Raw genomic sequence first — 26,404 nt, 5'->3', positions numbered from 1 at the left:
AAAAAAAAAGTGTTAGAAGTAGAAAGTCAAATATGAGATGATATCACTACTTATATGTGTAATACAGAGACACAAAACAAAGGGTCAAATAAAATAAAATCAATAACAGACCTCAGAAAGCTGACGGTAGACTTCAGACTACCAGAGGGGAAGGAGGAGGTGGCATAGAACAATGAGGGCAGGAAGCACAACAGACTACCATGGAGGACTATGTGTGGTGGATGTGGTATGGTAAAAACACTTGAAGGAGATGCTCCTATACCTCTAAATCATTACAGTACCGTCAAGCAATGTTATCTCAAAATAAGTAAAATAAATTTATAGAAAAAAAAATAAATGAAATGTTACTTGGTGGCATGTGGTAAAATAAAAATGTAACAGCATAAGCAAATGAATAAAGTTCTTTAAATAATATAAAACGTGACAGCCTTCACTTTTCCTTGATTGTAACTTTTCATACAAGGAATGTAAATGAGTACAACATGGCACATAAAAAGTGTAAATATAGCTGTGCTTTATTTTTTTTAAAGTTTTAAAATAAAATATTTAAAACAAATGAAAAGATAATGTAGAAAACTAAAAAAAATAAAATTCAAATGCTTTAGAGTAGAATATCATTTTAAGATAATAAAAAACAATGTTTTTGCTTTCAAAATTACAAGTGCATGCTTGACTCACTTGAGAGAATCCAAAGCTGTCTGATCAATATCTGTGATCCGAAGTGTAAGTAATGTGCTTTCTTTTATGCTTTCTGGAAGTCTGGGGTGCTCAGAAGTCAAAAATGTCAAATTTGCACCCTAAAGAAATTAACAGATGAATTAAGGTTTAAAAGTTTGTAAGATATAAAATACAACTGACAGCAATTTTAAATACTTAATTTTGATTATATGTTACATGGTATACTTTTACCATGATAAAAATATATTTTTAGAGAATGATATAGGGTTCATCTAGTATATAGAAAAATAAAGGGACTAATTTCCCAGTCAGCTTCTCAATGGAACAATCTTCTACTCAACCATGCATGTGGGAAAAAAATAACTTCTAATTTTTTTCTAAGAATCAGAGGAAGAAAGGGCCCATTATTTCAATGGACAATATGATATCCTCAAACACAGAACAGAGCTCCTATCCACAGCAAGATGTTCTGCAAATTGATCAAATAGGTTCAATTCACCACACTCACCTGATCTTTTAGCACAAATATCACATACATGTAAAACCTATTTTTAACCTAATTAGGCTTCCATGAAAAAATTTCTATCAAACATCTTTCACCAAACTTAGAAAATTGTTACTACTTTTATTTCTGAGATTTTCAAATAAATATAAGTCAAATATAGGCAAACACGAGTTTAAAATATGAGGCTTAATTATCTCTGTTGAAATAGATTTTTCTCTCCTTTTTCCTCAAGTACTTATATTAGAAAACTTGTAACTGTAAGTATTTCAACCTCTTTTAAAATGAACATATGTATAATTTTGTAATTATTAAGAAATTAAAGAGACCATGTGATGTTTGTAGCAGGGTTGTCTATATAAGCACATATGTACACATATATTGTTAAAGGCCTATCTGTGGTCTATGTCACAGAATGTGTGTGTATATGTGTATGTGTATGTGTGTGTGTGTTACATAAGCATATATAGTCGTACAAGCATGGCCATGTGTCCATAGACACATATAAAGTGCACCCATGTATGTTCACTCAAAAGGGAAAAGAGTGAACATACATGTATGCACTTTATATGTGTCTATGGACACATGGCCATGCTCATGCTTGTACGACTATTATCTAAACAGCTGGCACAAAAGTTTCTTTTAGAAAATGTTCAGGAAAAGAACATGATGGGACATACAAAAATAAAAAGTAAGTTTTAGAGTAACACCAAGAAGGTAGAAGACTCCCTCTCTTGCTTCCTCAAAAAGGTTAAGAGTGAGTATTTCTGCACAAACATATGAGAATTTATGGGGAGGAGCAAGAAATGGAAGGAATCAGATAATGAAGAGGCTGTTTACCTAGGGAACTATTCAAGGGACATATTTTTCAAAATAAGAATGCCTCACAATGATTTGTGACTTTCTCTTTCATGTTCACTCTCCCTTTCTATTGTTTTGTGGAAATCACAGAAGGGAGCAGAAATATAGAACAACTTTTTGGAAATAGCAGTTTCAGAGTGAGAAGTAACTTGAATCTTAGTGTAAGTATTAAATAGGTTTTTTGCAGGTTGTGAAGTAAAAGTAAATTTTCTCTAGCTCTCAGGATGGAGACTTGGGTGACATATAAATGGTTCATTTAACCCAAGTTTAAGAAGTAAAGTTCATCCTCACCTCAATTCCTCACCCAATTTCCTACTACATCTTATTGACTCTGCCCCTGTAAAATTTTTCTAATTAACTTCATAGCCACTATCCTTGCCAAATGCAGTTAGCACACCTTTCCCAGATGAATGCAATTCAGTTTAACCTAGGCCTTTTGTCCTAGTCTTCAATCTTCCCCTTTATAACCAGAAAGAGCCTTCAAAATGATTGATAATGTCACTTCACCTCATCCTGTCCACATCTAGTATTTCAGTGACTTGCTAGTACATTTTAGATAACTCGTTAACATAAGGCTACTCTTAATAAATTCTGACTCATTCTTGCCAGTTCTGACCTTGAAATCTATACTCTAACCAAACTGAACTCCTTTCACGTCCCTAAATTAGCCGTGTTTTTTCAAGCATTTGTTCTTCACATGAGCTGTTTTCTACTCCTGGAAGCCTTTTCCCTGCCATGTTTTATTTCTCTTTCCCAGCTCAACTAAACTCCCCCTCGAGGTCAAGGTTAAATGACACTTTATCCAGGAAATCTCCTTGACCCCAAGAAACTGAATCATTGCCTCTCTCCTTGCTCTTCTGATCTTACTGTAGATAGACTGCAAAGCCCACAATAGCAGGGACATGGTCTAGCTAACTCACTAATCTGTTGCTAATACTTAGTCTATGAATATATATATACATATATATATATGTTATATAAATGATCACTGTAAATAGTGCTTGCATTTTCATCATGAGATGAAATGTGACTATAATGATTTAAAATTTCAGGCGCTCCCTGGTGGCGCAGCGGTTAAAGCACAGCACAAAGAAGCTAAAGTTACTTCCACATGAGTTCGATCCCTGCCTGCCCCAGAGGAGATCCACATGGCAAGGCAGACCTCTCCTGACCCACCCACTGCTCCCCTCAGCAGTGTACTTCGTTGATCTGCCTGTTCTGCACCCCACTCTGTCTCTGGTGAATCCTCTCACCTTTCACATCTCTGGCCTGTACCCCACTTCTGCACAAAAAAATAAATAAATCTTTAAAAAAAATTTTCAAAACACTAAAATGTAAACATTATATACCACTGACCCATTCTAGGGAATCCTTATGCTTCACCAATGCCAGAGTTGTGTAAGATAGGAAATCACAAGCACAACAAGCTAACTGTAAGATATAGGACAGCTGCAGAGGCCAAGTACATCTCCAGATGGAGAAAACTGGGTCCTGAAAGATAAAACGGCTTTAGGTTGAACATGACTCCAGGAGCTCTTGCAAAAGTCACTCATTCTATGGTACAGCCTTGTGCAGCCTTTGAAAGAACCAAGAGATTGGACTTGGATGGATGAATGGGGCAGAGCAGTGTTACAGGGAATAAATGCTATGTTTAGATTCAGACCACTGCTCTGGGCTTGGAGGCAGAACTTCCTAGGAGCAACATCAACCTTTAACTCTTACACAAAAGCCCTTGTTCAGGAATGAGAAGACAAAATAAACTGAAGTTTAGAAACTCTGTTCCTTCACCCTCACGGGATCTCACAGAATCCAATATTTAGTATGAAATATTTGCACACACACACACACACACACACACAGTTAACTTACAATGTAAAAATCACCAAGTTGGTATTGTTTTCCTTTTCTTCGTCCATGTTGATGACTATAAATATTTTTTTGAATAAAGGGAAGCACATTTGTTCTAGAAGGTGAATGACAAAAAATGCAGATATTCAGCTTCCCTCGAAATATCATCTCGAGTTCTACAGCAATGTTTTATAGCATACCTATTTTTCCCAAATTGCCGATATTCATAAATTGTAAGGGACTGGTCATGAGTAAAAAAGAAGCCCATCAGCTCTCTGCAAGCATCACGGCCATTTCTAGAAAAGGAAAATAATGTCAAAGAATTTCAAATAGGATAACTTTCAAGTTACTCAGCAAAGCAGCATGTATATGTTGAAGAGGGAGAGCAGAACTCTCTCAAATGTGTGGCAATGAGGAAGGGAATGGGAAGCCATGCGATAAACATGGCACTGCTTCAAGTGGCCACTGAAGTAACTTGGAGGAGAAAGCAGCTTTATTTTACACAGATATGAATTTGGATCTGTTACAATATATACTAATAATTCAAGAGGATTTTAAGATAAAGTGAAACATTAAAAAATGTTGAAACTGACCCTCCCTGGTGGGGCAGCGGGTTAAAGCACTGCCCTAAGTAGCTAAAGCCACTTCCGCAGGAGTTCCATCCCCGCCTTTCCCGGAGGAGATCCACATGGCGGGGCAGACCTCTACTGATCGGCCCACTGCTCCCCTCAGCAGTATATTTCAATACATCTGCCTGTTCTGCTCCCCACTCGTTCTCTGGTGAATCCTCTCACCCTCCACATCTCTGGCCTATACCCCAGTTCTGTGTGAATAAATAAATATTTTTTTTAAAAAAATGTTGAACCTGCAAGAAGCCATTGAAGTTTTATTGTCTTTTTCCCTAGAAAGTTTAAAATCATTGAACAAATAAAATTTTTAAAAAACCACAGTTTACCAGTAATATACATAAGGAAGATCAACTAGCATTAGGAATTGCTAGAAGTTTATAAGATGGAGATCGCAGAGTCAAAGATTATCTTTTTTTTTTCCACTTCATCATCTATCAATAATCTATTAACTAAAGCCATGAATAAGAAATTAAATAAGGCTTCTGACATAAAGGCTAACATTTAACTGGGTTAGAATCCTCTGGTAGTCACAGAGACCTTTAAAAAGTTCTCTTCTAAGAAAGACATATTAAAGTAACTTAAAACAACCACTAAATGAAATATTCTTCTTAAAGGTTCACATTTAATATAGTTTTGTAGGAGACTAATGTATGTTACCTATGAACATTTATTCTAAATTCAGTGTTCACTTACATGTGACAAATTTATCTAATTTCATTACTGCCTATGAATCACATACAATGTTTGTAAATCTGTGGTACTTCAATTAAATAAAAGTTTTAGTAAGTAAATAAACCATTTTTCAGGTGAAAGATTAAGAAAGAAGATAAAACATATAAATAATATTAAAAAGTTTAATAAACACAGTTACCTTGATATGATCCTACTATCAAATTCTACTTTATGAGAAAGCATATTTTCTGTTAATGTAGAATGAGTTCTTATTCTGTTAAAAAATAAATGTGTCAATAATTATTTTACATTTATTTATATTTGATGTAAATGTTAAAAAATAGTTTTAAGTTCTGTTACTTTGAAATGCACAGGCTGGAGAGTAAAGGTATTAACTTTTATTTTAAATTACTTATTGTAACAGACAGAACACAATACCCCTTAGACAAGACTATATACAAGTCAGGAGTTCAGTTATAAGCAGTCAAAAAACATTCCTTAGCAAAACTGAACAGGGAAAATGTACTAAATGAAGTTCCAGCTTTGGCATAGATGTAGCTGTCATATTTCACATCCATTGATTAATTTTTAAGATCTTCAGGTAGCACCAATAATCTCATGAATAAATATTAAGTTCTATTTAATAATATAAAAGAAAACACAAATGCACACATTTTGGTATTTCCCTATTAATAATCCCTTATAAGAAGATATTTGGAGAGTCAGTAATGGATCTTGATTCTCCTTCCTAAAAAATGTTAGGATCTTCCCTTTAAATATCAGGTATAATGAAACTGCAATAATGTAAATATGAAGTAAATACATGGGTCATTGAGAGCTTGTGAAAAGTTATATCTCTATAAAAATCTAGACCTCTATGTAAGATAACAAACAGGATAAGGAAACAAGAGCATGCAGAACAAATGAGTTTGTGAACAAAGATTGGAGTCATGAGAACTTGGTTATCTCTATGCAATTTACTACACTGGCACTGATATGTTTATAGAATGCCTACAGCAACTCTAAATGGTGAGAAAATAACAGTAGCAATAATAGCTACTATTATTGATAACTTCCTAGACACTAGTCATTGTAAAATCACTTTAATATGTATTCATTTATTTAATACTTACAATAACTCTATGAGGTAAGTACTATTAACACTATACAAATAAATTTTACAGTCAGAGAGATTAAGTAAATTGCCTAAGACTGTACAATAGTGCATGGTAGAGCCAGAACCATTAACGTACTAATAACCTTTAGTATAATATTGCTTCTTAAAGGTAAATGAAACTTCATTTAACAGTGATGAGCTGAAATAATAGATCTCTAAGAGTCTAGAGTCTTCTTGAAAAGAAAAATAAGCAAATAGGCATTTATATTGTAAAACTGAAGTTACATGTTGAGGTTTTTGGTATCCAAGTATTGGAGGATCAATACTTTTTCTCTCTACCTAATTCTTAATCAATACAGAAATAAGATTCAGACAGCCAAATTCCAAAATACATGTTGTATTATTGATAAAGTTGTTGGAAACCATGGCTTAGGAATGCAGTAACCATATATTAAGTTCTTAAAACTAGAATGAAATACAGTAATCCATACATTCCATTGTGAAAGGAAGCTGGTAAACAATATAGGAAGTAGAATATGTGCTTCTGTGGACATCTGGCTTCCAAGGAAAAAGAACAGATGCACTACCAGGCTAGTTCCAGCTTCCAGCTCTATGAAGCTGAATCCTCTCCTCTTATGGGAAGAATGAATTGGGTGGGAGTGTGGGAAGAGGTTTGAAATTCATAAATTCAATAATTTTAATAACCCTCCCCCCACCACAGGTTTTTCTTTTTATAAAAATAGACTAGCTAAATCTAAAATTTAATAGTGAAAAGGAACGGGCTTAGTATGTGAAGACAGTATTGAAGGAATATAAGCTCCAGGCATTCTAATAGAAGCTAATTAGTATTTCACTAAATACTAAGACAGGGTACTACTGGTTCAGGGATATTTAATAGGTAGGTTTTATATTTAATAGAAAAAGCCTAGACGCTGACCATGCTTTTATACCAATTTGATATATGACATCAGTGGCTTACAAGTTAAAGGACAATGGCTTTGTCACAGGCTAGTGTTTCTTAAAGATGATATGAAGGACACTAACAATAAATAGAAAGATTGGTAAGCTGGTCTACAACTAGAATTAAGTGCCAAGATTCAACTAAAGACATATCAAGAAAAATGAAAGAGCGAAAACAGGAAAAGGTAAGTCCAACAAATATAAAAGAAAATGGACTTGGAACATGAAGGGAACTTCCTGTCAGAGGATATCTAGGTCACAAGTATGCATATGCATAAAAGTTCAATTTCATTAGTCTCCAATAGAATATAAGTTAAAAGTCACCCAATATACCCATATGAAGAACTAAAATAAAAACAGTAACCAAGCCCAAGCACTAGCAAAGACATGGTGCACCTAGCACATTCTTATCACATTCTTGGTAGGAGTGTTAATTGCACCAACCACTTTGGAAAACTATTTAGTAGTATTTTTAAAAAGCTGAGCATATGCATACTAAATGATCCAGCAATTCCACTTCTAAGTAGCTACCAAGAAGAAGTAAGTGCATATGTTCACCAAAAGGCATGCACAAAAGTTCATGGCAACACTATTCATAAAGAACCAAATGGCCATCAATATCTGTGAATAAATAAATTGCGTTTCTAGAATGAAGTCCTGTGCAGCAATAAGAAAAAAGAACAACTACAAATGACAGCATGGATAAAGTTCACAAATATTATGTTGGATGAAAGAAGTCACATACAAAGAGATCAAATTTTGCAATTTCATGTAAATTTATAACCAAGCAGTTACAATCTATGCTATCAAGACAGAGTGGTTAACCTGATATGGCAGAGGAAGTGGAGAGTGACTGAGAGGCAGAAAGAACCAGGGAGATTTCTGGGGTACTAGTAATGTTCTATTTCTTGATAAGGAAACAAGAATGTTGTTTAACTTATGCAAGTCCCTAAGCCATACTAAAAAAAAAAAAAATGTGCACACTTGGTGAAAGATCGTTTTACTTCAATAAAAGTTTACTTTAGGGCCCTCCCTGGTGGTGCAGCAGGTTAAAGCGCAGCACTAAGAATCGAAAGCCACTTCCGCATGAGTTCAATCCCCCCCTGCCCCAGAGGTGACCCACATGGCGCGGCAGACCTCTCCTGATCCGCCCGCTGCTCCCCTCAGCAGTGTACTTCGTCGATATGCCTGTTCTGCTCCCCACTCTGTCTCTGGTGAATCCTCTCACTGTCCCTGCAACTCTGGCCTGTACCCCAGTTCTGTATGCATAAATAAATAAATCTTTTTAAAAAAAAGTTTACTTTAATAAGAGAAGTTACTTTTTACTTTAAAAAGAGAAGTTTAGGCCCTCCGTGGTGGCACAACGGGTTAAGACACAGCACTGCAAGCTGGCCACAGCTGCCTCAGTGTAAGTTCCATCCCTGGGAGGTGACCCACATGGCACAACAGACCTCTCCTGACCCGCCCACTGCTCCCCTCAGCAGTGTCCTTTGTCGATCTGCCTGTTCCGCTCCCCATTCTGTCTCTGGTGAATCTTCTCACTGCCCCTGCACCTCTGGCCTGTTCTGTATACATAATTTCATATATCTTTGAAAATAAATAAACAAATAAATAAATAAAAGAGAAGTTTAGATATGTCACAGCTGAATGATGGTCCCCCAAAGTTGTTCCTAAACTAATCCTCAGAACATGGAAAAATGTTAGCTTACATGACAAAGGGACTTTGTATGGTGAATTAAGCTAAGGATCTGAGATGATGAAATACTCAAGATTATCCAGGTAGGTTCAATGCAGTCACAAGTATATTTATGAAGGAAAGCACAGGCCATGTGATTGCAGGAGAGAAATGTCAGAGAAAAGTCCAGAGAAAGACTAAACTAGCCATTGCTGGCTCTCAAGATGGAGTAAACGTTATGAGCATGGAATAAAGTTATAATCTATAGGCTGAGAAAAGTAAAGAAATGGGTTCTCCCCAAAGACTACACAAGGAATCCAGTATTGTCAACATCTTGGACTTTTGACCTTCAGGATTACAACAGAATAAATCTGTGTTATTTTAAAATACTGTTTATGGTAATTTGTTACAGTAAGAATAGAAAATTAACACATGATAATTTCAAATATTTACAGAAAATATGGAGGCAAAAAGGTGAAAGTTATAAGTACTGTCTAATAATTACATAAATCTGAAAATAGAAAAAAGTACAGCAGAAACTAAAGGATTTTCTGTCTATCATGGCTAAGGCAAAATGTCAACTATCAGTGAAGTTACTGAAAAATTTACCAGAGACCATGAAAGTTTATAGCAACTCAGAGATTTTACAAGCTAAAAAGTAAAATGCAAATAATAACTTCTAACCAATATTAATAATGAATATATCAGTGAGGCAACCAATACATATTGCATACAAACACATGTCCCAGTTACTCAATTAGACATTTTCATATATATTATTTCCTAATTGTGGCTGTTATTTGGAAATAACCAATAGAAAATCAGAAAAACAAGCATTGTTCCAAAATCTTAAACTCACAGAACTAGTATTTGAACCCCCAAATTTCCACTTCCCTTTATCTAGAAAAAAAGAAAAATCAAGTAGAAAAATTTCCAGTTATACCTAAACATACATTTTTAAAACACATGCATAATACCTTCATTTTATATAAGTAAAACCTTCTTACTTTGTTTCGTGTAGAGTTCTTTTCCTAAAACGAAGAGGCGCTATTTTTGAATCTGGAAGAATACAATCACTTTCTTGTTTCTCAGTGATTAAATCTTGTTCTGGATCACTGATTACAGCCCTATACAGGAAAATACAAAGTTTGCCAATTAAATGTCCAATGCATTGCTCTAGCATTCACACACTATAACCATTTGGAAATGCTCAACTACAAAAGCAAATTTACACTACTATCAGAATCTTCTTTTTGTCAGATATTGAATGAATAAACTTAATCAATAAAAAATACTAGCCATAAAAAGTAGGTATTCCTATTTATTTCTTTCTTTTATTATGTTTAGTTGAAAATTTTTAAAAGAACTCAGAGCTTCATATCTTTCTTTTATTATTTTTTAAACAAATACATACTGCACTGGTGATAGCTAAATAAAACATGAAGCAAAGTAAGCAGCCATATGGATTTCTGAGGAAAAAGCATTCCTTGCAGAAGGAACTTAAATGTCCAGCACTTAAAACAGGAGTGAGCCTGGTATGTTTCAGAGAAGGAAGGAAGCTGAATAGCTTCCTAGGGGAGAATAGATAAGAGAATAGCTAGGGAAGAGTAGATAAACGAAAAACAGGAACAAATATCCTAGGCTTAAAGGCAGGTAGATAAGTATCTTAGGTAGACTGATCAGATAGGGCTTGGAGAGACTATATTATGAACCCCAATTGTTCATTACCCCATCCACATCCTTGCCTTGTTTGAGGAACAATAAGGAGCAAACTCTGAGACAGCAAATGACATCCTGAATGAACTCCATCCTCTGATGATTTTATGAGCCCCACCCTTATCTCCATGCCAGAGATCTCAAGCTTATCAAAAATCCTAATTCCCAACAGGACATAAACCTGATTTCTTAAAAGGGGGGCTGCTGGGGACTAGGAGTGGAGTTAAGTAGCCATTCTTGATATGTAACTGAACACGTGCATGCTCTCTTTGGTTTCTCTGACTTTGCCTTGCACCCTGGTACTGCTGGAAGGAGACACATACAAGGAAACATGTAGAGGAGACAGGTAGAGACACTTAGGAGAGGCATGTGGATGAAAGACATATGGAAAGCTCATCTTGGTCCTTGGCAGGGACAATGGCAGCCATTATCCTGATGTATATCATTAGCCTGATATATTTTTAATTTTGAGTCTCTCCTATCCCAGCTTTCTGGGATATGCCTAAATCCTTTCTTGTGATTCCTTGTGTTGGAGGAAGAGTATGTCCTGAATAAGTCCACCTACTATTGTTTTGTTTTATTGACTCCACCTCCACTTCCATGCCAAAGAGATTTCAGGAGGTGAGGACTACAACTCCCATAATGCCATGAACCTACCAAGATTCTGACCTCCTGAAGGGGAGTTGCTGGGAACTACAGGTGGAGTTAAGGAGCCATGATTCGTATAAAACTGAAGACAGGTGGGTTTCTCCCAGAGAAAAAAGAGATTAATGGGTTGGCATGTCTTACTGGTACAAGCAGAAAGCAGGAAAAGCAAGAGTGCAAGTCCACCCTTAATTCCCAAGAACACCACCTGCAGGAAGTCAGAATCATGGCAGATTGAATCATGGGAATAGTAATCCTCAGCTCCTGAGATCTCTTTGGCATGGAGATAAAAGGGGAATTCACAAAACAACAGTGAGTAGAGTTCATTCAGGACATACTGTTCCTACAACACCTGCTTGAAGGTACCTAAGACTTCCACCAAGCTTACAGCTCTCAGTGGCCCCACTTACAAGTGAGCCTTTTTGACTTGATAATTACCCATGAGGAATTGAAATTTTTTGAAATTTATTGGGAAACTTATTTGGAATTTTTCCTCTATTTCTCCTTGCACACCAATTCTTTCACACTAAGTCTGGTCCCTCTGTCTTTGTGCACACGGAAGACTAACCCCCCTTTAGAGCATGTATCCCTAACAGTTTCAGGGTCCTAGGTAGCCTTTAGTCATATACTAACTGCCTCACTATAGGTACAGTGTAACTTCTCACCCTTTGGCTTTGAATTTAGCCATTTGACTTGCTTTGACAAATTACCTATAGCTGATGGCTCTGCTGATCTGAGTAGAACTAACTTACATAAGTGGCTGGCGAGGGATCTATTAATCTGGGATAACTTTTGGCTAAGTGGCCCAGCAGCATTTGTAGATGCATCCCTTTTTTTGAGATCAGTGGGTTGGTCAAGCTGCATTCTCACAAAGATGGTGAAAGCACAAATAGGCAAATGGGAACTCATGCAGTTTCTTAAGGTCTAAGCTCAAAATGGAAGCCATTGCTTTTGCTCATATATGAATGTCAAAGTAAATTAAAAGCAGAAACCACCCATTCAAGTCAGGCTAGACAGCTGACCTGATGATACTTAAGCTACAAATAATAACTGCTGTTTTCAGCTACCAAGTTTCGTATCGACACATGAGCAATATATAGGTCTATTAGATTTTATGCTGGTTAAGATGGAGAATTACGGCCCTCCCTGGTGGCGCAGCGGGTTAAAGCACAGCACTGAGAATCTGAAGCCACTTCCGCATGAGTTCGATTCCCGCCTGCCGCCTGCCCGGAGGAGACCACATGGCGAGCCAGACCTCTCCTGGCCCGCCCACTGCTTCCCTCAGCAGTGTACTTCGTAGATCTGCCTGTTCTGCTCCCCACTCTGTCTCTGGTGAAGCTTCTCACCGTCCCTGAGCCTCTGGCCTGTACCCCAGTTCTGTATGCACAAAATAAATAAAACTTTAAAAAAAAAAAAAAAGATGGAGAATTACTGGCTTGCCTTTTAATGGCCCACTCTGGCTTCTAGATTGAGGCTAGACAAATGAGGGGCAAATGCAGTCAGAAAGAGACCACATAAAAAGACAGTAAAATAATCTTGGGACAGAAGATGACAGTGTGAACAGGGATGGTGGCAGTAGAGAGAGTAGAATCATTTTGATGGCAGAATTAAAGTATTTGCTAGCCCAATGTACACAGGATTTGAAAGACAGTCCTCAAGACTGTCAAGAATTGAACCCTGGGGACATGAAAATGAACCAGAAGAGAATGAGGAGTAGAAAGTGGGCAAAAGTCACCGAGTGTGGTGTGTAAGAAGACAAGTGGAAGAAATAATAAGAAAGTGTTCAGCCATACACATGTTGCCAGTGGGTCAAGAAAATGGGAAAAGAGAAATAGCCATTAGCCTAGCAATATGGATGTCACTAGTTATCGTACTAAGAGATATGTTTGGTGGGATGATGGAGTAAAAACCTAAAGTGAGATAACAGGAGGAGATATTTTTGAGATAGTAAACATAAATCTCAAGCAATTTACTGAAACACAAACAGACAAACCAAACAAGTGCATACAAATATCACTCTCTCTGTCCCCTAACTATACAATACTTTTTTTCAAAGCTCACCTTAAGTATCTCCCAAAGACTCCCTAGACTATTTCAGCCTCTTCTGAAACAGTCATGCAATTGAGTACTGCAGGTACTAAAATTTCACAGAGTAATTTAAAGGTTAGAAACTGTAGATGTGGCTTTTTAAAATCCTGATAGTCTCACACTTCTCAAACTGTATACTGTGTGTTGCTAGGAACTCACAGAGACATTGTAGGATATTTTTAATTTTGAGGGAAACATGGTGACACTCAGTTTTTGTTGGATACCATGAACACTAATGACTCAAGATCATTCATGAGACCAACAAGAGATTATACTATCCACCTTCAATGATGTCACCGCTTTGCAAAACCGGTTTTCTACACCTGCGATGAAAAAATACAAATGCCATGTGAAAATCACTATTAAGGAACTGTGGCTATTTAAGTATTTAAGGGTGAAATTAAAAAAAAAATCTTTCAACTTATTTATATGAGTTTTCCAAATGATCATTACTAGGAAGTAAACACTAAGTTTTTCAGATAAAAACACTTAATAAATAGCGCTATTAGATATTTCTATTGGTCTGAAAGAGGTCACTCTGCAGGGAACAAGAAAGTTTGGTAAACTAAGTCATTTGCTCATGGCCAAGGACATGGATGTCATGTCTAAAAAAGAATGGAATGCAAATTTTTAGAATGAATTTCTCATATCAGTTACTACCTCTCACCTAGATAAGTAGTCTATCATTACTTGCTCTGCAACAGTCTGTTTCTTCTTCTCTGCAGCCACAATTTCCTGGGGAAATTCCATTGTCCACAAAGCAAAACAGTATAACAGTTAACTTAAGAATCCTAAAACATAACTTAAAACATTTCCTATTTCTTTAATATATATGTATATTACAAAATCCATCACTGATAATTTAAATTACACTTACTTAATCTAAAAATACACTTATTTCTTAAAAAGTCAAGCAGTTAACTTTAAATTAAAAGCATCTAATACTTCCATGCTGCCTCGCATTTTTTAGAGCCACAGTAAAGGAAGATATGACATCCTCCCCCTGAGAGAAGCAAAAGGCATCTTATCTGGCTCCAAACAAGCACCAACACAAATGGAAAAGTTGAGGCTAACACTGAATTTGAATCAAAACCTTTTAAAAAGTTTCCCATCACTAAAGAATGATGGTCTTTTCTGTGTATATAATTCATTAATAATACCTCAACTTTGTTCAATTATTGGTTTAATTTAACTTAAATGATACTATCTTTTCCAGCTTATCCAAAAATATATTTTCACATTTTAGGTGATAGGAAACTAAAAAAATGTGTAGCCAACAGACCAAGTGCCACAGTATACATCCGTGAAGGATAAATAAAAGAGGTTTAAAAAATGAACAATCAAAAAAACAAAGCTTAGTCTATTTTCAGAATGTATGCATTGCAATCGTCCCCCTGTTCATTCTAATAAATAAAACCAAATAAGATAATATTGCTTAAGATAGAGGCTCTGTAATCTTAGGAAGAGTGCTCTATTCAAAACTGACACAAAATTCAAATAGCAGTGTCTAAAGGCATAGCATAAAGACTAAAGGGAAATCTTGCAATGTTGGGCACGTTAAATGTTAGTCTGTAACTGAGTTTAGTTTTTCTGGTTTGGCAAAAATTTAAGATGTATAATTTATACGGTCAATAGTTTATAATAATCCTAATACACCCTATTTTAATATATATGTGTGTGTGTATTTGGTAGTTTAAGATGTATACATAAACTACAATTGATAGTAATCCAAATATACCTCATACACAGTTAATATCATTTAATATATAACTATCTTGCGTTCTCTAAGTTTATGATACTTTATAATTATTTTTTGTTAGTAATAGAACAGCCGTTAAAAAGTTAGAAAAAAATGTGTAACTCACACAACTATAAAGGTAAAGCAAAGAACAGTTTTATATAAGAGTGACTCAGAAAATGGATGGATTAAAATATGAGTTTATAAATAGGAATAGAATTTATAAATAGATCCACGTCAGCCAGAATATAAATGCAAAACACAGAAGCAAAGGGGTAAGATTAATGAAAATCAGAGTCCAGCAGAAAGTCTACCTTGAGTGCTAACATTTATTGTGGTTTTTACTTTGTAGGAAAGGTTAGAGCCATGCTCAGGCACACTGATTAGAAGTCCTGTGTAAGCACAAAGAGGAGAAAAAGCACAAGTCACTGATGTAAAGGATCGGGTAACTTTAAACAATAACAAACTAGAAGAAATTATATAAAAACCAAGAGTTCAGTGCTTCTGTGGTTCTTTTAAGTAGCTAAACATTAAATTAAAAGTGCTTTACCTACAACTTAAAAATAAATTAGAACTAATTTCAGATGCATTCATTCTGTGTTTACTCACGTAAATATTTTCTTGAAAAGAAATTAATGAATGAGCACTACATAGTAAAGTAAAATGTACAAGAGAGTGAATTCAGAAATACTGGAACTAATAAAGTACTGAACTATAATATAGAAAATAAGAACTCGGTTACCCCTTAATATTGACCTCAGTCCAAATTCAAATGTTGCAAATTATTTCTTCTATTATATGTCTGTAAAACCTTGGAAGACAAATTATCTTAACAATATGCCAAATAGATAAAAAACATTGGTAACTTACAGCTTGAGATTTTCTTGTACTATGCTTTGTATTGTAAGGACTCTCTGCATAACCCTGCTGTAAGAGCACTTTCCTATCCAGACTTGTAAGATCATCGGTGATGGCTCCTTCACCCTGCACACACTATACATGAGAGCAATAAGTGAAACAGACATAGATTTAAAGTATTTGTTTTTAACAAAATAAGGGATTAAATAACTACCTGACATGTCAATGATCATTTTTGCAAGGGTTACAAGTACAAGCTGATGAACAGGTGCCTGTGTTTGAATCCAGCCCTTCCAGCTCCAGCTAGAGCATCTCTCTGAGTTTTAATTTACTCACTGATAAAATGGGAATCAATAACAGCAACTAAAGTACATACCAAAAAGATTAAAAGAGAAGATACATGTCCAACTCTTAAAAACCTACCTAACATACCGAAGTATTAAATAAAAGGCTGTAGCTATTATAGCTATTGCTGTCCATGTTAAGTCTTTGTAAAGTTAATAAATATGGGCATACTCAATCCCTTATAAATTAAAATTCAGAAGAGTATTAGATCTGCTGAGTTCCCAAAGAGGTAAAGCACCAAGTTTATTTCTGAATATGTCTTTAAAGAGAATCAATTTTCATATTGCCCTTACTTAAGAGAGGGATTTCAATTTCTCACATCGTGCACATCTTTGCTTTCAGATTACTATCCAGTAGCAATTCATGCAATTGTAACAGGATTTAATAAGAGCACATAACTCATAATGGTATGTGTTTCTCTCAATGGTACATATCTAAAAAGACATCAAATAAGTTGCTGAAGCTCAGTAAGTACAATATTACCATAAATGGTAAGTAGAGAAACTAGAGCTTTTTGACATTACTAAGAATATATTAAACAAAATTTTGTACATTTAAATGTAGATTAAATAATCAAGGATACAAAACAGATTCTTTTCAACATGTAAATATTGGCTTTTATATATAAAATCCTTTGTTCATACCAAGTTATTATTTACTAATCCTACAGGAAGATTTGCAAGCAATGTGATCCTTTTTTAAACCAAAAGTAACAAGCAGATGTCCTCAAAAAAATCAAAATTTTACTTTAACGACCTATTAAATGTCATTGACATTCTCTGAATGAATAAATTAATTAATGTAAGTAAAACACTTAAAATAGAACCTAGTATATAGAAATAAAAGTTACTTATTATCACTAACAGCAAGAGAACAGATTAATAGATATTTCTATAATAAGTGTACTTTTTAAACATTTTATTAGAATTCTACAAAGTCTCATATATTACCTCATTATCTATCTTGTCACTTAGAGACTGTTGATGTGTGAGATTTGGTTTTGCCTTTTCTGCACTTCTTTGACTACCCTGCTTAAGCCCCTCTATCATTTCAGTTTTGTATTGCTGATATTTTAGTTTATATTTTTCTGTTGGTGCTGGTAAATTTTCAGGTATTACATCCCGTTCCTAGGATAAAAAGAAAAAAGAAAATGCTATTCATCAGAAAAAAAAGTCAAAGTAATTACTAATTTTCCTTATTAATATTAACAGGGTTACCTTTGTATTTATGCCTAATGAAACAGACTATTCTAATCTATATTCTAAACAGAAGTGATTTTGAAAACATTAAGCCAGCACAGAATTACTGAGTGATCAGAGCAGGCAAAGCTACTCAGAGTAGACACTGGCCCTAAGTGCCAATTAGTCTGCATCTCTTTATCCCAGCTGAAGATTAGTCCTGATGCTAAAATAATCTGCGAGGAAAAGAAAAAAAGATTTTTCTTTCTTCTTAGGGATTTTAGATAAGCCATTTGTCCTGCGTATAAAAGTTCATTGTCAATTATTTTTTTCTGGAATCATCATAGGAACTGGAGGCCACTACTACGGAGATGCACTGATTGCCATTTCCAGAACATTGAGATCTTCTACCTTCTGATATTATTTGGTTCCCTGCCACATTTCCATAGAAGTGAGAAATAATTTAGTTAGTGGATAAGAAAAAATCCACTAATAGATACTAAGGCTGTCCCAAAGAGGGACAATCACTCCAAGAGGAATATAAAGCCAATATAGTCCTTGAAAGGTATTGATAATATCCAATCTGACCCAGAGGAGAAGGATGGGGCAAAGGACCAGGGTGAAAACTGTAGCATGATACAGATTAGAGTACCATCAATATAATTTATCAAAAATGATACTGAAGAGTTTAGTCAGCTGTAGGAGAAAGACTGAAAATACAGAAAAGCAAGCCATATATATAAGATTACTGGTCAGATCTTCTGCTTATGAAATGAAAACACTAAATATTGTCTGAAACATAAATATGTCTGAAGAGGACACCTTAGAGTAAGTATACATCCTAACTACATCTCTAGGATCTTAGTAACCTTAAGAATGAGTCATTTTCTAAGATATAATCTGATACTGTTAAACTAGTAAAATATTATTTTATATTCTACCATATTTTTCAAATTCCTAGATTCCTTATTAGAATAAACCTCTCCCAATTTTATAAGAAAAGTTTTAGAATACCACTTTTGCATGAGAAAAGAAATGTAAAACAAAGTAAATTATTTTACCAACATTATTGTTTGGGGTATCAATACATATAACACTTAAGCTGGATAAAACAGACTGAACATAATGAAACTTCTGGATAAAATTTAGTGCTGAAGTGCCACTAAAATTCTGTAAATAGGTAATAAATAAACACTAATCAGTTCACTGAAATGATGCTGAGTAAATGGTATCTGACATGGTGTAACCCAACCAAAAGTAGAAGACGAAGTTAGTGGGTTAAAATAAATATGCTTTGTACTAGATGGAATATGTAAAATATCATCTTAAAAATGAAATTAAATGCTACTTCTTATATGCTACATGTAATAATGTATTCAAGTGTTTGCTATGTTAAATACCAGATACTAAAAATTACCTCATCATCAGAGTCAACAAGGCTTCCCAAATCAAGTGGTGGGACCCTGGAAGAAATAATCTAGGCATTCCATAACTTTAAAAAAGGTAACTTTAATTGTTATAAACCTTACATTCTATATCTTAATATATATCTTTTGTTAAACTTTCAGCAATTTTTTGAGCTGCCTGTTAACATTATTAAAACAAACTTAGATAAGACTAGATAAATTATATTAAAAACAAAGTTAATAAATACTCAAAACTTTACATTTCCTAACGATTTTAATGTACTGCTATCTGTATTCTAAAAGTTATTTATACCTATCTTACCTAATTACGAATACTTAATTATATGTAATTATGCTGTAATATAATGATAAGCATTTCTTTCCAACTCAGTGTTCAGGGATATTTACATATTGCTTAAAGTCAGCAATGGTGGAAGTATCTACACAGAGATTGGCAAATGTTATAAATCAAGATTTGATTCATTATTTAGTTGGTTCCTGAGACTTAAAAATGTGAAAGAGAAAACATTAATAGTGCAGATTAAATTTAAAGGTGTGTCATGTCTGTAAATGTCACCTTGTAAATAACAAAAGAACTGGGAAAGTATTGGTTCCAGTGTTCAAAATTATTATTTGATTCAGCAAAGAAATCACTCACATTGCTCCGCAATAAATGTAAATTTCTACCAATATTCCAGTTACAACTATACTGGTTCATCAATTGCAATCATAGGTTGGCTATAGATAGAAGAGTATAGTTAAAACAAAGAAAATATTCTGTATGTATCTATTGGCTATATGAAATTTACAATTAAGAGTGAAGTATGAAATATATTTTATCAGTATTTATAAACTGCTTGCTACACAACCTTTATAATAGTAAAATTTGTAATCAACTTAAAAATTAGATTTACTTATAATAAGTAAAATTTATAGTGTACTTTCAGAAAAATAGATGTTAAATAAACATTTACCAGTATAAAACTGTCTTACAATGCAATATCTTGTATCTTGCACTAGCACCTCACTCTCTGTCTAAGTAAGCATCAATACAGCTCTATGTCAACACATGAAATTGCTAATATTTGCCCATTCTTATTCTATAAAAATGTCAATTGGCTCAGACCAGCAAATCACTTTTTAGTTCCTATTTCCGAAGAAGAACTGTGGTATACTATACATGAAAGAATAAAAAAAAATCCTTCCCAATTTTAAAATGCAAAAAATGTTAAATATAAAACATACTAATATTGATAACATTGGGATATTCGAGATTCAAGCACAGATTTATTTACCATAAAATTCATTTTAACTATTCCACTTCTAAAAGGAAAAGTACTACCTATTTCTTTAATAAATGCATTTACCTGAATGTTATAAATAAGGCAATATTTTATTTTTAAATAAAATCTACAAATAATATTAAAGACAATATGAAATGAGAAGTATTAACTTTAATTTTTCCATCCTACCATAAGAGCCACTTTAATTTTGACATAAATATCCTCAGGTCATTCACATGCATACAGATTTTTCCATGGTTCACAAAGACAGTACAAGCACAGACTCACGCTTGCTCTCATCACACACCAGCATAAACATGTATGTATGTTAATGCATGCACATACATACATGTTGTTTTGCTGGACTTCACTATTATCTATATTCTAAAGATTACTTATATGTTGTATGTGTGCGTGTGTATACATATATATGTAGATTGAGAGTAAGATAATCTTACTTTGTTTACTGGTCAATATATTATAAATGTGTGACCATTAAACAGCTCTAATATGAAGTAATGTGACTTACACAGGTGGACAAGGATCGTGGAAGGACCATGACCTGGAATTCCATCCTTCCTTTAAATAAAGTTGTAAAAGATAAGAATCAGTATGCATATGCCCTTCACTTACACATTAAAAGAAAGCAAAGAATCAATGCTGACAAAACATATGTATCTATTAAAGTTAAAGACTCTGTAATATGGTAACCAAACAAACCCTGAGAGAAGCTGTACTTAATACTTTGACTAACAAAAATGATTGCTTTGTTCAAATTATCAAATAATTCAAATTTAATCCATAATCTTATGAACCATAAGAATCCTAAAACACTAACTCATTCCTATTGGGAGACAGCTAAGAGCAGAATAAAAAGCACAGATCTTAAAGCCACTTACTCTCTAGAAGCTTCATTTGTCCCACATGGAAAATCATGTTAAAGCCTACTCCAAAGAGGTATCATTAAGAATTAAATGATAAAAATTATAGAAACATGATTACAAGCAGTAGGTATTTAACATTTGGAATCGAACAACAAGGAAATACACATCACTATAATGAATTTCTAATCTAAATTTTATATTTATTCAATATGTGGTAGGTAATAGGACACAGTAGTTTTAAACTCACACTTAACTAAGTCAATGATTCAACAGTGATATTATGAAGAGTGAGAATAAAAGTCTTAATAAAAGCCCCTATTCTTTCCCTATCTAGCTAAGACAAAATATATATTGACTTTTTCTACTGTGGTTTTTATTTTTTATGTTTTATGAAGATTTTTTTATATGAAAACAATAATGAGTGGTTTAATTTTGAAAAAGAAAACCACTCAGAGCAGTGGGCAGTTTTAAAGAAATGAAGTCATTTTCAGTGTTGATGTTGAAATTTTCAACTCTAGAAAATATTGATTGTAAATATTTGTGAGCATAAATGGCCATGAAGAAAGAAATCAATTAATGGATCACATCGAAGAGGAAAATGATATAGCATACATACTTGTAGTGACTTCTTGTTCCCAGAGAATGGCTGTGTTGGACTTGTAAGAGAAGCAGCAACTCCCTTAACCTCTAAATCCATTCAAATTCATGTATGTTTTTGGCAGTATACTTTGAAAAAGGTAAAAGACATATGAAATAATTCTTACTCTAATTTATATATCATACAAATTATATAACAATAATAATACATAAAAGAAAACACATGGTTACAAATCTTTCACCAAAACAACTTTTTTACAGGGCAATGGCATTATGTGAAATAATATTTATAGGACAAATACAAGTATGGATAAAGATTCCCTGAAGATTCCCATGCCCCAATCTCTGGACTCTGTGAATACTACAAAAAAAAAAAAAATGTATGGATGTGATTAGAGTATGGATTTGAACATGTGGTGGTTAACTGGGCTTAACTGGTAAACCCAGTGTAACCACTAGAGAGTTATTACAAAAAGGAGACAGGCTGGTTAGAATGAAAAAGAAGAGATGTAAGAATGGATGCATAGGTCACAAAGGAGCAAAGATGTTCCCAGTTAGCTTTGTATACAGATGGAGAAGCCATGAGCAATCTCTAGAAGTCTCAAGAAGAAACAAGGAATGGATTCTCCTCCTGAGCCTTGAGAAAGAACCAGACCTATGGACATCTAGATTCTAGCCATCTAGAGATCTCCAGAACAGTAAAATAGTCAATTTTGGCTTAAGGTAACACATCTGTGGTAATATTTTACAGTGGCAACAGGAAACTAATGCATATTATCTCTTCCCTCACAAAAAAATGAGGTACCTGTATTTTCTTTACTCTTCCTTTGAGTCTTGATTTTACCAGAAGAGGCCAATGAAGATGTTTTTAATAAAGAGCATTCTTTATATGCAAAGAATAAAATGGAGTGAATGTTCTGATTAGTAATTATGGGATGATGGGTAAAAAGGTTTGCAAGTGGATGCTAAAATAAAAATCACATAAATATTTCTGTCATCCAAATTTTATGTATCTTATACTTCAACCTTATGTAACCAAGGATACATTTTTATATTTCACTCACATTTCCTTTTTCTATTATAGACTTGCATTTATTCTAATAGTAAGATGTTTTTGTTTTGTTTTTATATTAAGATAGCATGCCATAATGCAAGCCTGGAATCACTCAAACTGACTTAAAATCCTCATTTCTGATGCTTTCCCAAAATGCTTGGTTGGGTAACTGACTCTTTCTAAGCTATATGTAAAATCAGTTTAATGTTGATACCTTTTCATCCTCTTATGTGGAAAATGGTTAAGCAATACCGGTAGCCATCATCATCCTTATTATTAAAAGGCCCAATGAAATTCTCTTACCTGAAAGAGTCCCAGTTTCTTATTAGCTTATTTATATGGCTCCCTTCATCCATTTTCATAGCTCTCTCCCCTAAAAGTCCCATGCCCTACACTTGGAATTCTTATAGGAGGAGTAGTCAAGTCTTACCAACCAACTTCTCAACAGACATATTCTAAAGTCAGCACAATTTACTAAGTTTGAATATACACCTTTAGTTCAAGCACAGGGATTATTTTCATAGATATCGTTCACAAAGAAGAAACTTTTCACAGTTCTTATCCGTTTGGTGGGGAGGAAGGATTTATCACATTTATCACATGCTTTTTTGCCATGAGGAGTGGTCAGCGAGCAAACCCAAGCTGGAGACACAAATGAATGCTGAGCAATCAGCTAAGTGATCTCCACACTTCAGCAACACAATTAAGTACACTTTATAGCAACTATGACAGCTATTACAAATCACGATCAGTCACTTAAAACCATAATTTATGTGCAAACCATAACAACAGCAAAAGTTAAACTCTCAAATATCCAAGTCCTCCTAGTTCCTGTACATACACAGGCATGGCAGCCAACACCATTTACTTCATGTCCCTAATAGCCCATAAAAATCGGTATTTCATCTCCTTAATATACCAGATTAGTAATATTTATTTATTCAATAAATAAGTTAAATACCTGTACACATTTTAAACACGTTCTGATTAGTTTCACTTCTCTACACCAAAGAATGGACATGATCACATTTAAATTTTGTCTTCAAACAACTAATGAAAGTACTCAAATCAAGAACGATATTCAATGGTTATGATTCTGTACCACCACATCTCATAAAGGCAAGAACCCCTGGTTTCGCTTGTCCAACCTCTAAGCACTTAGCAGAAAGCCTATAAAGTAAATAGGGATTTAATAAACACTTGTTAAATAAGCAAATTCCACTCAATTCTGATGATGTTATTTCAGAACTCCACCGCATATAAATTGCTGACCTCACGCAATAGCCGGCCGCAAGTTACAAGATGTTAGTTCTAGCAGATAATGAACGCTGTTCACTAACTGAGCCAAGTCTTGCCATATTTTTGATACAACCAAGGTAAATGAACTCATCGCCCATTTCTCTCATTTTAAAGGACGATTATCTCCAATTTTAACGACCACCTCTCCGGTGAGCAGTATTAATAGCCATCATGTTGCTTACACAAAATCAGAATATAACTTAAATAAAAGAGTAAATTGACCAAACCTAACCCAAAATCAAGGAGAGGGAAAATGATTTGTGGTACAATTTAGTATTTAAGTATGGGGGGGGGGGAGTAGGGATAAGGGGCACCGTCTAATTCGCCTTACAGTTACTTAGAATCACTTCTCATTTCAAACAACGCAAAGGAATTACCCCGTATCACTTACCTCAAAGTTGTGATCATACTTCAGGGTATCTGCAAAACTTGCCAGAAGGAGCGACGCGCCGCCCTCTCCCTATCTGGGATTCACCCAGATCCGACTCACCCGTCGAGGTGGGACACAAAGATAATCACCGTAGCTAGCCGCCCCAGCTGGGTAAAACCCAGAACCAGAGTGGAAGAGCTGAAAAAGCATAAGCTAGAGTGCAACCACCGAGAACCTTCTCCATACAACTTCAAACAAAACGAGCCGAAAGAGGACAGAACCGGGCAAAGAAAGACTCCACAATTCACACCGGCGTCCTCAGGTTGCCTAGCAACAGCAGCCACCGCGCAAGGGCACGAAAGCGACTCAATTCCCAGAAAAGGGGGGAAAAAAACACCTCCTCTCAGAGCCTGTAAAGCTCCTCAACCAGCAGGTCGTTGGGCCTAGTCTTTCGCTCCGTCCACGTCAGCTCCCGACCCCTAAACTTCAGGCGCCAGTCCTCCGCGCTCCCCGCCTAAGCCGCCGCAGAGACCGCCGCGCGAGCGCAATCACTCACCCGAAGCCGCGGGTGGACGAACCTCAGTAGCCGCGGGAGAAGCCCTGAAGCCGCTCCGCAGCGCCTCTAAATCCCGGCGGGATACTGGAACGAACTCACTCATCCGATTCTCCGGCGCAGGAGAGAGCCAACGCCTGGCCCGGATCACGGGGGTTTATTCTTCATTTAAATAAATTCCATTTAGCATATTTTATAGTGCGTTATTGGGTATTCCGTTCCCAGGCTGAAGTCTGGAGGGAGAAAAAAATTAAACACATGGTTAAATGTTAAATAATTTGATATGTGTATATATACACATATAGAAACAAATTGAGAACATGGAAATATGTTCCTTTTCTATAGATGTTTTTTTCACATTTAAGTCTTAACACGGAATTTACTTTTATGTAAGGAAAAAGAAGAGTGTATCTCATATTCTTCCACAGCGGTAAGTAATTATATGAGAATATTTTTTGAACAATCCATTGTTAACTAACTCACAGAAAAGCCTCCTCTGTTACATGCCAGCTGTTTATGTGGATACCTCTTGACTCTATTTTATCTACTTTTTCTCCTGTGTTCCAATGGCAAGACTTTATAACACATAGTTCATATTTTCTAACCACATATCTAATAAAATTTGGGGAATAACAAAAATTTGGCTTGAAAATTCCTTTTAGAGAAATTTAGCAACATATTCGATAGGTCAAAGAATAAGTCATAATAGAAAATATGAAATATTGTAACGATTGTAACCTCATGAATTGCAGCTAATGCTCTGATTTAAAAATAATCATAATTTCAAGTACATCTATAATAAATAAAAAATAAAAATTCTTTCTGATTTCTTGACTTCTACTGGGTTGATTAAATATCCTTCACTTGTCAGTTTCCCTCCACTGGTTTGTTATTATGCTTTCTTCTAATAGTTATTCTTAAATTTTCTACAGGTATGTACCACTTTAAGTCAAGATTTACTCAATAGGCCATGCTCTTCTCCCAGTAACACAAGGACCTTAAAATAATTCAGCTATAGACCCTGAGCCCCCCATTACCTACATTAGTTCTGCCTAGTTCCACCTTGTATTTCAATTCCTCCCTTGGATACTTTATCTCTTGTAACCGTGTGGTTCCCTTTCCTCTCACATCCCCTTGAAGTATTTGCTCAAAAGCCACATTATCAAGACATCCACACTGATTACCTTATTCAAAATCATAACCTGCCATACCTACCTCAACACTACCCCAGTGTTCCTTAGCCTGATTTAATTTTTCCATGGATATTATCATCTTTTAATCATATTATAGTTGATTTATTATGCAAGACATCTTTTTTTTATTTTTTTTATTAAAAAGTTTATTTTTACATCATTTTGCACATTTTTTTTTCATCTCAATTGTAATCCCCACGGGTTTCCCATCACCAAATCACCCCTGTGCCACCACCATAGTCCCGTGCATTTCCC

At 34.9% G+C, this 26,404-nt stretch overlaps 1 protein-coding gene across 1 annotated transcript in view; it reads right to left on the bottom strand.

Moving 5' to 3' along the window:
* The window catches only part of CAPS2 (calcyphosine 2), a 35,534-nt gene extending 13,754 nt beyond the window's left edge, over positions 1 to 21,780 (bottom strand). The window contains exons 1-12 of the mRNA XM_004676509.1: positions 21,700 to 21,780; positions 20,729 to 20,778; positions 18,918 to 18,973; positions 18,704 to 18,834; positions 17,283 to 17,459; positions 16,000 to 16,122; positions 14,059 to 14,126; positions 9,950 to 10,069; positions 5,390 to 5,464; positions 4,090 to 4,185; positions 3,911 to 4,004; positions 679 to 797 (exon numbers count right to left, since the gene is read on the bottom strand). Of these exons, the coding sequence (XP_004676566.1) occupies positions 679 to 797; positions 3,911 to 4,004; positions 4,090 to 4,185; positions 5,390 to 5,464; positions 9,950 to 10,069; positions 14,059 to 14,126; positions 16,000 to 16,122; positions 17,283 to 17,459; positions 18,704 to 18,834; positions 18,918 to 18,973; positions 20,729 to 20,778; positions 21,700 to 21,780 (1,190 nt within the window). The remainder of the gene's footprint in view (positions 1 to 678; positions 798 to 3,910; positions 4,005 to 4,089; positions 4,186 to 5,389; positions 5,465 to 9,949; positions 10,070 to 14,058; positions 14,127 to 15,999; positions 16,123 to 17,282; positions 17,460 to 18,703; positions 18,835 to 18,917; positions 18,974 to 20,728; positions 20,779 to 21,699) is intronic.
* Positions 21,781 to 26,404: the final 4,624 nt, after the last annotated feature.

Source organism: Condylura cristata, unplaced genomic scaffold (assembly GCF_000260355.1).
Source record: "Condylura cristata isolate star-nosed mole 26May11 unplaced genomic scaffold, ConCri1.0 scaffold00004, whole genome shotgun sequence".
NCBI lineage: Eukaryota > Metazoa > Chordata > Mammalia > Eulipotyphla > Talpidae > Condylura > Condylura cristata.
This window is presented reverse-complemented; position numbering and strand designations above follow the sequence as displayed.